This window comes from Plecotus auritus (genome assembly GCF_963455305.1).
Source record: "Plecotus auritus genome assembly, chromosome: 6".
Lineage (NCBI taxonomy): Eukaryota > Metazoa > Chordata > Mammalia > Chiroptera > Vespertilionidae > Plecotus > Plecotus auritus.
The window spans coordinates 173535127-173550000 of record NC_137773.1 but is presented as its reverse complement, the minus strand read 5'-3'; the positions used below and the strand labels follow the sequence as shown (position 1 = coordinate 173550000).

General features: G+C 53.8%; 1 protein-coding gene across 4 annotated transcripts in view; it reads left to right on the top strand.

The window, feature by feature from the left end:
* The window catches only part of CNTN3 (contactin 3), a 141419-nt gene extending 133481 nt beyond the window's left edge, over positions 1 to 7938 (top strand). For 2 of the 4 annotated variants that reach the window (XM_080671955.1, XM_080671954.1), the window contains exons 21-23: positions 3273 to 3385; positions 4403 to 4571; positions 5717 to 5905. In XM_080671955.1, coding sequence (XP_080528081.1) covers positions 3273 to 3385; positions 4403 to 4571; positions 5717 to 5814 — 380 coding nt within the window. In that variant the 3' untranslated portion in view covers positions 5815 to 5905. Of the gene's footprint in view, positions 1 to 3272; positions 3386 to 4402; positions 4572 to 5716 lie in introns of all 4 variants that reach the window. The other 2 variants (XM_080671956.1, XM_080671957.1) reach the window with 2 other exon arrangements.
* Positions 7939 to 14874: the final 6936 nt, after the last annotated feature.

The window sequence follows — 14874 nt, the reverse complement described above, 5'->3', positions numbered from 1 at the left end:
GGCACATGCCCGGGTTGTGGGCTCGATCCTCAGTGTGGGGTGTGCAGGAGGCAGCTGATCAATGATTCTCATCATCGATGTTTCTATCTCCCTTCCTCTCTGAAATCAATATTTATGTATATATATATATATAGATAGATAGATAGATATTTATATATATATTTATATATTTATATTTTTACTAGTCAAAAATCTCTAATCATCCAAACGTTGTATAAAAAGAACATTGCTAATTTTTAGATTTCGTGTCAGTCATTTTTCAAACAGACCACGATACCCATGAAACAGGATCTCTTAAAGCTGTGTGCGATATCACAGTTTAACTGTCGCCCTAACCTCTGAGGTGGCTTTGGCTGCAAATCCTACTGGCGGGTTTTGGTAAGGCCTTTGTGATTGTCGCCAGAAAGACACTGAGCGCCATGCTTCAGGCGTCAAGAACTAACACAAGGGCTTTGAGGACTCTCTGGCTGGCTGTTCACTCAGCCCTGCGCCCAGTGTGGGCCTGGGAGCCACTCATTACAGCTCGATGGGTGGCTGAGACCTACGGAAGCAGGCCAACCTGAAGTACTATAAGGAATCAAACATACTTCCTTTGGGCTGAAAACTGTGATTTGTTATCATACAGATCGTGACCGCTCTCTTGTTGTTCGTGTGAAATAACATAGGGATTCTCAAGTCACGTGGCTTCCGCTGAACACTTCATTTTTGATCTCCAACCGCGTGTGCTTTTCGAGAGCGTTTCTCTTAAACACGAAGTAGCCTCTTTAATAAGATGAGTTTCTGTCACTTGGCAACCCAAAGCCAGCTCTTCGGAGCACCTTCCACCCGAAGGCGCCGAGGAGGAAACCTGCGGGTGGCACATAAACGCCCACGAAACCTGTCGGCTCCTGAAAAGAAACACACTGAGAATTCCACGTCCAGGGATCGCAAGGACGAGGATGCAGGGCGAACATTCTGCTTTCTCCACCCGAACAGTCAGCAGGGGCCCCGGCGCTCCGCGTGGACGGGGTCAGCCGGCATCCCCTGACCATCCCGGAGATCTCGAGCTGTGCATTCCCCAAACTGCGCCCTTGATGCCCCGCCCACCCTGTAACACGGGTCCCTTCTGCCGTCTTCCCGGCTCAGTACGTCCAGTCCCAGGGCTTCTGCTGCTCAGGCCCCAAATCTCAGCGTTACCCTCGACTTTTCTCTTTTTCTCGTACCCGCAACTGACGGAGAACCCGCGGCTCCCTGCTCGCTGCCGTCCAGCGCATCCCTCGCTCGGGCCAGGGCCACACCCCCCTGCGCAGCCTGTGCCCGCCCTGGCGTGGCACCCCCGCACACAGACCAGGTCCTCCCAGTGCCCACCGGGCCGGCTGCAGTCCTTGGCTCGCTCCCTACCGCTCCCGCAGGCTCTGCCCCAGCTCGGCCCTCCGCCCAGGGAGCCCTGTCTGCAGGTGCCCACGTGCAAGTTTCCCGTGTCCTCTCGACCTTCGCTCCGATGTCACCGCGGTGCACGTGAGCCCGGGTGGGGCAGTGCCGCCCTCGTGCTGGCACTCCTGGCGCCCTCCTGGCTCTGCCCCCAGCGAGCACCTGGCGCTGTGGTTCGGCGCCCGCCTGCGTCACCGCGGTCTCTCCACCCCGCGTGGGCCGCAGCGTGGGCCCCTCGGGCAGAGGCCGCCTGCTTCCATCACCCATGTCCCCAGTGCTCTGTCCCAGGGCCCTCGGAACACGTGGTGGCCTAAGTGCGTGGACAGACGAGACGGTCCCCATCATCAGGGTCTGTTCCGAGGTGGCCTTGTTCTCCCCCAGGTCCCTCCTCGGGGCAGAGTGATTCCATCGGCACCTCCAGGTTATTTCTACCAACCAGACACGCTGCGACAGTGGGCATCTCCCCCCACACCCCGCACTCCACACCCCACACCCCACACCTCACACCCTAACACCCCCATACCCCCACACCCACACCCCCACACCCCACACCCTCACACGCCCACACCCCCACACCCCCACACCCACACCCCCACACCCCACACCCTCACACGCCCACACCCCAACACCCCCACACCTCACACCCCACACCTCACACCCCCCACCCCCACACCTCACACCCCCACATCCCACACCCCCACACCTCACACCCCCACACCCCAACACCCCCACACCTCACACCCCCACACCTCACACCCCCCACCCCCACACCTCACACCCCCACATCCCACACCCCCACACCTCACACCCCCACACCCCAACACCCCCACACCTCACACCCCACACCTCACACCCCCCACCCCCACACCTCACACCCCCACATCCCACACCCCCACACCTCACACCCCAACACCCCCACACCTCACACCCCCCACCCCCACACCTCACACCCCCACATCCCACACCCCCACACCTCACACCCCCACACCCCAACACCCCCACACCTCACACCCCACACCTCACACCCCCCACCCCCACACCTCACACCCCCACATCCCACACCCCCACACCTCACACCCCCACACCCCACACCCCCACACCTCACACCCCACACCCCCACACCCCACACCTCACATCCCCACACCCCACACCTCACACCCCCACACCCCCACACCTCACACCCCCACACCCCACACCCCCACACCTCACACCCCACACCCCCACACCTCACACCCCCACACCCCACACCTCACACCCCCACACCCCACACCTCACACCCCCACACCCCCACACCTCACACCCCACACCTCCACACCCCACACCCCCGCACTCTACACCCCACACCCCCACACCTCACACCCCACACCCCCACACCCCACACCTCACACCCCCACACCCCACACCTCACACCCCCACACCCCACACCTCACACCCCCACACCTCACTCCCCCACACCCCCACACCTCACACCCCCACACTCCACACCTCACACCTCACACCCCCACACCTCACACCCCCACACCCCACACCCCCACACTCCCACCAGAGCACTCAGAACCTGCACGCATTCTTCCAGCTCTTCCCAGATCCTGTCTCTGGGGCCGATGATGGAAGGTGGGGACCGGCCCCCCGGAACCAGGGGTCCTGGGTTTGTGCCGGCACTGATGACGACACGTGTGTCCACCTGAGAAACGAGTGTTGAGCGGCTCTGTCCGTTTGCACTTGAGGTTTCCTGGCTCCACCCGCACGCTGGGCATCCCCGCGGGGACGGGGACACTGGTCCGCTGCCTCCGGGCCCTTCTCTGCCCGGGGACAGTGCCCTGGAGCTCGGGTTCCTGTTGACCCCTCACTCTCCCTTCCAGCTCCCAGCCAGCCGCCGGGAAACGTGGTCTGGAACGCCACGGACGCCAAGGTGTTTCTGAGCTGGGAGCAGGTCCGAGCCAAGGAGAATGAGTCGGAAGTGACGGGGTACAAGGTGAGTGGCGGGGTTTGCGCGGTCTCCGGCTCCCGCCAGGGCTTTCCAGGGAGCCGGGCTCCATTTCCTCAGTGAGGGAGGTAGGGCTCTGGCTACACCCTAAGGACGTCGTGCACATGTCAAGCCTTGTAGGAAGAAGGCTGGTCCCCAAGGTGTCCGAGTCCTTAAACACAATGAAAGGGAAGTAATTCTGCTCACGTGGGGGTTTGGGATAAAATGTTTGTAAATGGTTTATGTTAGTTTGCTGCTTCTGATGCTACCCAAGGACCACTTTAAAAATGATAACTGCCTGGCTGGTGTGGCTCAGTGGTTGAGCATTGATGGATCTGAACCAGGAGGTCACAGCTCCATTCCTGGTCAGGGCACATGCCGGGTTTCTGGCTCAATCCCCAGTAGGGGGCGTGTAGCAGGCAGCTGATCAAAGTTCCGCTCTCTCATGGATGTTTCTATCCCTCTCCCTTCCTCTCTCTCTAAAAAAATAATTTAAAAAATCAATAAATCATATTTGAGCCTTAGGTTTGGCTCCGTGGATAGAGCTTTGGGCCGTGGTTCAATTCTGATCAAGGGCATGGACCTTGTTGCAGGTTAGATTCCCAGGCCTTGGTCAGTGCCCAGCCCCGGTCAGGGCATGTGCAGGAGACAACCAATCGATGTGTCTCTCTCCCTCCCACTCTCTCTAAAAATCAATGGAAAAATATCCCCGGGGGAGGATCACCAACAACAAACATATTTAAGAAAACATAGTGAGAAGCATTGACTCTGGTCCTCCGTGAGTGTCCGCGATCAGGACAGGGGGCCTTGTCCCACCCGGACACCTTCCCGCTCAGCCCTCCGTGTGACCCTAACCCTCCCAGATGCTGTGGTTGATGGTCCTGCCACGTGCGAACCCCAGGCGTGACCGTGGCTAGAGAGAGCTGAGGATGGGACGTAAGCTGGGGGCGTAGAGAAGGACAGGGCACAGGCCAGAGCAGGGAGTTCCAGCTCGGGCAACATGATGAGTGTGTTGACGCATTCCAGGTGTTCTACAGGACTAGCGGCCAGGGCGGCCTGCAGGTGCTGAGCACAAACCGAACGTCGGCCGAGCTGCGGCTGCCCGTCCAGGAGGGTTACGTCGTCCACGTCCGGGCCACGACGGCCGGAGGGGACGGGGCCAGCAGTGCGCCCATCAGGATCCCAAGGAGAACCAGTAAGGGGCCAGGCCACACCCGCTCCCCCACAACACCCACGGGGACCCCGAGTCCTCAGGGCCTGTCTGCCCACTCCTTCCCCACACACTGCACGTCGGGTGCTGAGAAAGTTTGGGGGGTGAGGGGTGAGGCAGGGGGAACTAACTCCTCGCGAATCATGGATAATAAGGGGAAGGATAAGACAGGAAGACAGAAAAGACGTGGAGACATATGTAGCAAAACTGTCCGTTTGGATCCCCCCCCATGCTTGCCCGTGAAGCCTGCTTTAATGAAACCCTCCATTGATCTCCGTTGTGTGTGTCATAGAGCAGAATTGTTTTCAAAACTAAGTTGTTTTCTCAGATTCAGTGAACGTTAAGTGATAGTGTATGAACAAAGCCTGGAATTGTTTAAGAAAACGTAAATACAGCCCGGCTGGTGTGGCTCAGTGGTTGAGCGTGGACCCAAGAACCAGGAGGTCACAGGTTCAATTCCCGGTCGTGCGTATGCCCGGATTGCAGGCTCGCTCCCCAGTGGGGGGCGTGCAGGGAGCAGCTGATCAATGATTCTCTCTCATCATGAAGTTTCTATCTCTCTCTCCCTCTCCCTTCCTCTCTCTGATATCCATTTTAAAAATATTTTAAAAAAGGAAGGAAGGAAGAGAGAGGAAGGAAGGAAGGAAGGAAGGAAGGAAGGAAGGAAGGAAGGAAGGAAGGAGGAAAAGAAAGAAAGAGAAAGAGGAAGAAAGGAAGGAAGGAAGGAAGGAAGGAAGGAAGGAAGGAAGGAAGGAAAAGAGAGAGAGAGAAAGAGGAAGGAAAGAAGGAAGGAAAGAAGGAGGAAGGAAGGAAGGAAGGAAGGAAGGAAGGAAGGGAAAGAGAGAGAAAGAGGAAGGAAAGAAGGAAGGAAGGAGGAAGGAAGGAATGAAGGGAAAGAGAGAGAGAAAGAGGAAGGAAGGAAGGAAGGAAGGAAGGAAGGAAGGAAGGAAGGAAGGAAGGAAGGAAACCAGTGTGTTCATAGATCCCGTTGGCGGCTAATATGTGCCCCACTGTAAACAAAAGGCGGCTGATCATGACGTGTGGTCCTTCCTGCTCTGAGAGGAAGAGCAGGGTCTTGCCGTGGCTGTGATGCAGGAGCCGTATTCACCAGCTGTCTCTCACCTTGACAGGTTCGGATGCCAGGGGCTCCCCGTCGGCCATCGCCAGCGTCCACCCCGTGTCACGCTACCTGCCGGCAGTCCTGTTCGTGGCTCATGCCCTGTGGTGACAGCAACTCTTTTTTACCATTTACTGCAAGTTAATTGGTGACAAAAAAAAAGTGCTTTCACGAAATGCAGTGATTATGCATGGTTTCCCCCCCTCCCCCAACTCTGTATTTTTAACTTTCTACATAGGTAAAATACAAATATAATTCAAAAACAAACAGTACATCCTCTTAGGGGAATCTGAAATGCCTTAATACTTGATAAACCAAAGGACTTTATATATTATGTACTTCAGACTTTTGATATATAGGGTGTCCCCCAAAAATGTATACACACACATTGAATAACTATAAAGGCGGTGTTTATTAAAATACATTTCATTTTCAAAATTGAGCTATGGGCTGTTGAAGGGTGTACACATTTTGGGGGGACACCCTATAGGTGTTTGTAAGCGATGGTTTTACACACTGCCTGTGGGTAAAGACTCCCATCCTCCCACGCGGACACATGTATGTTTGTTGTGTGTTTTATTCATGTAGAGAAGCTCATTGAATCCAAAAGTTAGGTTCCCCATCAGAGCAGCACTGTCTGGGGCAGTGGTCGGCAAACTCATTCGTCAACAGAGCCAAATATCAACAGTACAACGATTGAAATTTCTTTGGAGAGCCACGTTTTTTAAACTTCTTCTAACGCCACTTCTTCAAAATAGACTCGCCCAGGCCGTGGTATTTTGTGGAAGAGCCACACTCAAGGGGCCAAAGAGCCGCATGTGGCTCGCGAGCCGCAGTTTGCCGACCACGGGTCTGGGGGATTTGATCAGTGTTATTTTGAAAGGGTCAGAAACGCATTTAGAAACTGTCCTGTTCTGAAGAGGGCGCGTGGGATTCGAAGGAGGGTTGGAAAATGCTGACCTGGAGGTTCCAGGGGGGCTGTTTGGCCCCAGTGTCCTAGGGAGGGAGTGGGGTTCTTCCCACGCCACTTTACCCACAACTCATCTATAAACCGTGGGGATGGTCACCCCCTCCCCCCGCCCCCTTACCTGCCTTGGCCCCCCGAGAAGGACTTGAAACAGATAAGGAAGGAGGCGTGAGCGGGCCTGCCTGCCCTGTGCAAACCTTGGTGAGAATGAGTTTACAGCAGATGCAAGGACTGTGGCGTTTCTACAGCCTGCAGCCCATTCCTGCGAAGGCTTTTGTTTCATTCAGTGACACTGTGAAACTGAAAGGGTCACACTTTATCCTTTTCAAAAATTAAATAAGAATAATAAGCATGACGTGTGTCCCTCACACCCAGGAGCAAGCTCGCAGCTTTTATCAAAACACCGTGGGCAAGAGAAGGAAGGACCCGAATCTCAGCCCGGACATTAAACAAAACTCATACGACTTTTCATTTCCGATTTCTGGTTCCTTTAAGAGGCCCTCTGTTTTTTTGGGGTGACAGAGACCTTTTTTGTGTTTTGGTGTGTGTTTTAATGAAATCCTGCCGTCTATCTGAGAGAGTCGGGCAGGCTTTTTAGTTCCTGCGGTAAATTTGTAATAGAACTGGGCGAGGCTGCTGACTCTGATGTGTGCGGTTTTCAAGGGCTTTTCAAGGACGAGACTTCAGAGCAATATGCAGAGAATAACGTGCAATCCGCAGATGGAGTGTTAGACGAGGCAAAAACAATGTTTTACCTCTCTCTCTCTCTTTTTTTTTTCCCTAACAATTTCACAATTTGCAGAAACTTGTTCTCTGCAGAATTCTCAGAATTTGAAGCCAACAGTTTCATGTATCAGAAAGCGTAAAGCTGTGCTTTTACGGTTAGAAATTACATTTAAGATAAAGTCGTCCTACGCAAAGGAGAAGACTATTTATAACTTCCTCTGCAAGGTCTGTATATACTGTAAATACCGAGGAAAATCTCACCATTGCTCCTTCCGTCAAAACAGAGGCCGCACTCTCTCCAGTTCCTGTATGTGAAGCTACACGTAATGGAGAGGCACCTCTTTATGACTTAGTGATTCCTATGCTTCCATGTCCAACACCATTGCTCTGTGTCTATGGCGTTTCTAGCAAGATATCTCCATGAGATTTGTACATTGTTTCATATTGAAAAGTATAAAAAGTATCTTTACATTTCTGTGTGTGTATCCTATGGTTATCTGTATGTATTATTTTCTATCATTCTAATATAATCTACAACAATCAAATGCCTGTCCGTGATTAATTATGGGGTGGCCCAAAGGGACTTTGAAAGGGCCCCGGATTGATTATATTTTTCCGCCCACTTTCCCCTTCTCTCTTTTTACAGGATATTTTGAGAAGTATTTGTACACCCTGCGGACTGAGTGCACCCAGCATGTGCGACAATGCCCTCTCTATTCGAGGCGTAGCAGCTGCGGGGAGGGAGGGCAGAGAGGGGAAGCAGAAAATTCACTTTGTAGGATTATGGTATTGAGTCTGCTCTGACTTTATTTGGTTGGTGGCAGCTACTTGTACATTTTTGACGAGGTTTTTTTTGTTTTGTTTTGTTTTTTTTAACGATTGGCATCCATTTGCCGGGCCCTGCATAGACTTTCTCTTTGGTATTGGGGTTAGAGCGCAGCTTTTAAGCAACCCTTATGATAGAAAGGGTTCTAAATATTTGAAAAAATACACTAGAAAAAAGATTATTTTCTGACTAGTACTGGTACGTAGAAGATGGTATGCCAGCTCTCGGTAGAACTAAACTCTCCTACCAGACTTTTCTTTGCTATTTGCACACTTTTATAAGAAAATAAATGGCTCTTACAGAAAGACTCCACAACGCCAATGTCAGCCTTCATTAACTGGCCTCGGCCTCGTTCACTAGCTCCTTCCCTCCCTGCCCCGTGAGTAGCCCGCATCCTGACTTCACAGCAACCGGTTTTTATCACCCAAATATGCATCCTCAGACGCCTCAGTCTCGCCCCTCTATTTAAATCTGATATATCTCCTAAGTTTCTCTTCACCTACAGTTCTCCCTCCATCCTTTATTTTTAACTCGCCATTTATCAGCACAATACAGCTCATCACTCTTGGTGTGCCGGCTTTGCCTGTAAATAAATTCGGCCGCTGCCCGTGGGTAGCTCCTATCTGTTCAGAGACTCATGAATCACCCTTAAAACCCCAACAAGTGACTCTGACTTCCAAGCCCCGCGACGTGGATAGGCCTCCATCTGTATGTATGTTCATGCCCCGTGGGGCACAGAAATCATTTGGAAATAAAATTATAGTTTATTTAAGAAATAAAGTCGATCGACTAGGTACAGGGGGCTGCGAGGTGTCTCCCAGGGGCAGGGGCAGGGGCAGGAACCCCGAGGTTAGTAAGGGACAAAGGGGTGCTTGTTACGGTCACCCAGAGTATCGCCAGGGGTAGAACCAATGGTGGAGCAGGCCATCCCCCCAGGGTAACGGGGCTAGGGTGACACATTGCCCATTAATGGGCACCCCAGGAAAATCTGGGTTCTGCTTTCGTGGGTCTGGGGCAGGGCCAGGACGTGCCCTCTGAACGCCTCCTGGGAGGGGTCCACCCTGCTTGCCATGGAGCGCCTCTGGAAAACGAGGGGCCCCCTCCAACTGGCCAGCGGGGTGGTGCACGTAGCTTGCTGTGGAGGCCTCCACGGTATTCACCGCGGGTCAGCGTAGGGGCATGGAGTGTGCATGCCGACTAGCAGCACCCGAGACTGCAGGGCACCTGTGAGAGCACAGGCCCTCCGATGCCAGGTATTAGATGGAGACATGAGAAGCCACAGGCACAGACGGGGGAGACTATTGTAGATGGAGCAGCCACTGCTACTGTAGGGGCCGCCAGACAAAGGAGTTCTTCAAAGCAGCCGCACCCGGCTGGCCAGTGGCCCCTCGTACACCCGCTCACACAGAGGAGGCCTTGTGCCCAATAGTGACTCTCCTGCTACATTAACATAAACAGGCTGCCCGAGGGTGCGCCTGCGCAGAGCGTGTACTGCCACTGAGTCATTGCCCTCGCACCCGCGTGGGGCAAAGGGGCCTGTCACCTGGCGCAGTGGTCGGCAGACTCATGAGTGTAACGGAGCGCATCCCCCGGAGATAGACCACCGAGACCAATTGGATCAAACAGGGAAAAGTTTATTGCAGATTCGAATCTGGGCCCCGCCATAGCTGACGCAGCAGCAGGCAAGTGCCGTGGCGAGAGCGCTATTGAAGGGGCAGTCCCTTCCTTTATACCCCTTCCCTCTACCCGTGACGATCTGGCATTCCCTGATTGGTCCCTTTGAATTTGCCCGCGAATTCGGGACCCCTTTGTCTCAGGCCCTTCCTAATATGGCCTGCTGGTGCAGTGAGGAAATCCTATACCGGATCTTTCCCTATGTGGGTGGTCTGTGGCAGGGACAGCTCTGTCATGTCTCTGGCATGCAGGGGGTGGGGTTTAGTGGCCAGGTAGAAACTATTTCCTTTGTTGATGGGACTCAGTGCCTGTGAGGGGTGACCTTTCCAAATGGCTGTTTAAAAAATTTTTCTACTCTGACTCCAGACCCTAAGGCCTAGTCCCTTCCTGCCCTCCACAATGAGTCCACAGAGCCAAATATCCACAGGACAACGATGGAAATTCCTTTGGAGAGCCACATTTTTTTAAACTTAAACTTCTTCTAACGCCACTTCTTCAAAATAGACTCGCCCAGGCCGTGGTATTTTGTGGAAGAGCCACACTCACGGGGCCAAAGAGCCGCATGTGGCTCGCGAGCTGCAGTTTGCCGACCACGGGCCTGGTGGTACTGCTGTGGCCTCGCCTGCACGCATGCGTATGGCGAACTGGCCTTGATCATCCGGTGTGCTCTGGTGAGGGTTCCCACAGTGCCACGCGGAACCCCGATGACGTTACCGGCCCTCCCCGCCCCACTCCACCCGCCGCCTCTCCATTGTCTGCAGCCACCGTTCTCTGAAAGGGGGTTCATCTTGGCGATCAGGACCAGCCTCGGGGGAGCCCGGATGTCTCTTCCGTTGCTTTCCCTGTAAAGGGAATTACCAGTCCCTACAGCTGTGCCTGAGGCAGAACGCGAGGCTGGCTGGCTGGCTGTCCGTCTGGGCTTATTATTATTATTATTATTTTTTGGGGGGACTTATTATTTAACTGTCCTCGGTCTCCTCATGAAGCGTGGCCTGTGGCGTGAAGGAGCACCAGGCCCAGGCATTACCGGGCAGGTGTTCGAAAGGCGTCGGTAAGCACTTCTGTGAGGGCTAATTAGCGCCCTAATCCATCCTGCAGAGCAGTCGTCTCTTCTTCCTCATTAGCTTCGGACGCACTGGGTGACACGGCTTACAAAGTGTTCCTGCCAACTTCCACGAAGTGTGAGTACCCCAAGGACGAAATGCTACGAATGTGTCTTCCAGACACGCCAATAGGTGTGTTTTTTATAAAAGACAGCTTGTAATCAAGTCTCAACACTTATTTGTAGAGGATAGAGTCGACTTGTAAATATTTATACTTGTGCAGATTCTTTACTTGGAGATGCAGACCAGGAAGTTTCGTAGTTAGAAGGATGAGCCATGATTCATGTCATTCCTGTGTCAGGAAGCTACTTCGCAACTAAAATGAGTGGCCCATTCGCCCACCAGCTCCATCACGGTGTTGGGTAAAAACTCAGCCCCAATTACCTCTCCACAAGCATGTGTATTCCTCTTCATTTATTCTGTCCAGCTTAATGGAGATGTAATTGACATGTGACACGGTGCAAGGTTAAGATGCCACCTTAAGGCGTAAGGTGAACATGTAACAACGGGATGATCTGGCAAATGTACAGATCCCACCATAAGCTGAGCTAACATCTCTGACACTTCACATAATTACCATGTTTGGGGGAGCTGGAAATGATGTACTTGTTATAGTACAGTGATACTATAATCACACGTTTAACCTTAAAAATCTTTGATTGGTGCCCGGTCAGTGTGGCTCAGTGGTTGAGCGTTGACCTATGAACCAGGAGGTCAGGCTTCAATCCCTGGTCAGGGCACATGCCTGGGTTGTGAGTTCGATCCCCAGTGGGGGGTGTGTAGGAGGCAGCCGATCAATGATTCTCTATCGTCATTGATGTTTCTCTCTCTCTCTCTCCCTCCCTCTTCCTCTCCCTTCCTCTCTCTGAAATCAATGAAAACATTTTTTTAAGTGACATAGGAATATCAGAAACTTGGAGACCGGGTCCAGTCTCAGTACCCAGGCCTTAGGTATCCTCAAACTACGGCCCGTGGGCCACATGCGGCCCGCCGGGGATATTTATCCGGCCCGCCGGGTGCCACTGCCTGTCCTGCTTAGCAGCCAACTCGTCCCGGGCCCGCAGTGCGCATAGGAATTTGTTCATAGTTTTTTTTTTAAACTATAGTCCGGCCCTCCAACGGTCTGAGGGACAGTGAACTGGCCCCCTGTTTAAAAAGTTTGAGGACCCCTGCGAGAAGATAGTAAAGCAGTTTAGTAGGTGAGTCCTGGAAACGTATCGTGAAACTGGGATGGAGCTCTGGCTCCTACACTTGTTGGAAGTAGGCTGGGGAAGGAGAGAGCTAATAATTGGCCTTGCGGCTCATCGTCCCAGGAGGCTTACTTAGTAAAAGGGGACACAGGAGACGTGTCATGGGCGCAGGCCTGAGCTGGAATAGCCGTTCGCTGTGACACGAGCTGGAGCCTGAAGAGGCCTCTGTGTGTTCTGTGCGGGGCTCGAGCCTGAATGATGTCCAACCCGCGTCGCAGGCCAGCGAACCTCTGCACAGACTTTTGTTACCGGGGAGGAACGCAGGCACACAGATGCTGCCGAGCACAACTTTTAACAAAAGAGCCACGTTGCCCGTAAACGAAAGAGAGACTGTGCCGGGGGCTGTAGGAAAACATCACAGAACAGGGAGTGTGGCCCTTGGAGAATGCGCTCCTGTCGTCAACACCCGGGGATGACATTTTAACTAGTAGTTACGCAAAACTGTGCTCTCGCCCACTCTGCTTTTCAAAATGAAAGGAGTGTGAAGGGCCTGTCACGGGGGCACGTTTCACGGGGCCTCATGGCATGGACACAGCAGGCCCCGGACGGGAGCGGCACCTCCTGTCGCTCGTACCGTGTCACGTGTGGGCATCGTTTTCAAGTTGTCACACTGGTCCTCCCGTGGGTGACAATGTGTGATTAGTTGTTTCTTTTTTTAATACATTTTTATTGATTTCAGAGAGGAAGGAAGAGGGAGAGAAACATCAATGATGAGAGAGAATCATTGTTAGCTGCTGCCTCCTGCACGCCCCCTACTGGGGATCGAGCCCACAACCCAGGCCTGTGCCCTGAGCGGGAATCGAACCGTGACCTCCTGGTTCACAGGTCGACGCTCCACCCCTGAGCCACGCCGGCCGGGCAGTTCTGTGTTCCACTTTGAGCCTCTCTGCCATGTTGTTGACTCGGTGAAGCGAGCTGACTGATTTATCAACTCCGTGCAGGGAAGCTGCTGTGCTTTATGACCTCCCGCGTTAATGAACCGTGAAGGAGGGTTTACAAACCTATTAAGACAGCGGCGCACGGCATCCCTGATTATCCCCGAATGACAAGGCCTCTCAGTAATAAATGCCTGGGACCCTAAACGCTGAAGGTCCCATTCCCGTCCACAGGCCCCAAGGGATGGGAGGTGTTGCTTCGCCATCACACACCACTGAGCTCGTTTCCGAAGCTCATTCTTAACGAATCCACTTCCCAGATATTTCGTTAAGAAATAATCTGCACGTGCCGAAACCGGTTTGGCTCAGTGGATAGAGCGTCGGCTTGCGGACTGAAGGGTCCCAGGTTCGATTCCGGTCAAGGGCATGTACCTTGGTTGCGGGCACATCCTCAGTGGGAGGTGTGCAGGAGGCAGCTGATCGATGTTTCTCTCTCATCGATGTTTCTAGCTCTCTATCCCTCTCCCTTCCTCTCTGTGAAATATCAATAAAATATATTTAAAAAAAAAAAAAAAGAAATAATCTGCACGATTCCAGAGCCACGGCTGTCTGATTCAAGCCCGTTCATCCTATCTAATAAAGAGGGAATATGCTAATTAACCATCACTCCGTCACAAAGATGGCTGCACCCACAGCTGAGGCCAAGTTCCCATAAGGAGGCTTAACAAGCAATCAGCAGGGACCTGAGGCTACGCCCTCCCTCACCCCCATGGGGCTTGACGGGACCTCAGGCAGCATTCCCCACCCAGCAGGGCTTGACAGGGGACCTCAAGGTGCACTTCCCGTCCTGGTGCTGACCTAGGGGACATCAGGCTGCTCCCCCGGCCCCAGTGCCAGGCCGGGGGACCTTAGGCCACACCCCCCAATTGGTGGGGCTTAACAGGGGACCTCAGGCCGCACCCCCCGCCCCAGCACCGAGCCAGGGGACCTGAGGCTGCATCCCCCTGCCTGGCGGGGCTTGACAGGGGACCTCAAGGTGCACCCCCAGTGCTGGGTCAGGGGAACTCAGGCCGCGCCCCCCGCCCAGGGGGGACCTGAGGCTGCACCCCCCTGCCGATGGGGCTTGACAGGGGACCTGAGGCTGTTCCCCCCTCCTGGTGCCAGGCCCGGGGACCTGAGGCTGCGAGCCCCCCCCCCACCTGGTGAGGCTTGACGGGGGACCTAAGGCCATGCCCCCCACCCAGCGGGGCTTGACAGGGGATCTCAGGCCATGTCCCACACCTGGTGGGGCTTGACAGGGGACCTCAAGGCATGCCCCCCCACCCTGGTCTGGGCTGGGGGACCTCAGGCCACGCCCCCCCATCCTGGCGCCAGGCCAGGGGACCTGAGGCTACGTTCCCTGCCCGGCGGGGCTTGACAAGGGTGGGACTAGCCAGGTCTGGATCTATCCCAATGAGGGGGCGGGGCAGTCAGGTCTGGGTCTCACGCAATTTTGAGGAGCATGTGGGTGGGTGGGTTCTTGACTCTGGGTCCCGTGGTGTGGCCCAGACTCTGACAGGAGGAAGGTTTTCATATACATTTTACTAATTTTCTTTAATCTCTGACACTTCTATTATAGAGAAAGGGCAAATAGCAATATTAATTTCCTCTAATTAATCCCTTTTTAATGTGCGCGAATTTCGTGCACCGGGCCACTAGTTTTACAGAATTAAAGATCCAAGTGTGTAACTTCCTAGAGGCGGGGTGTGCC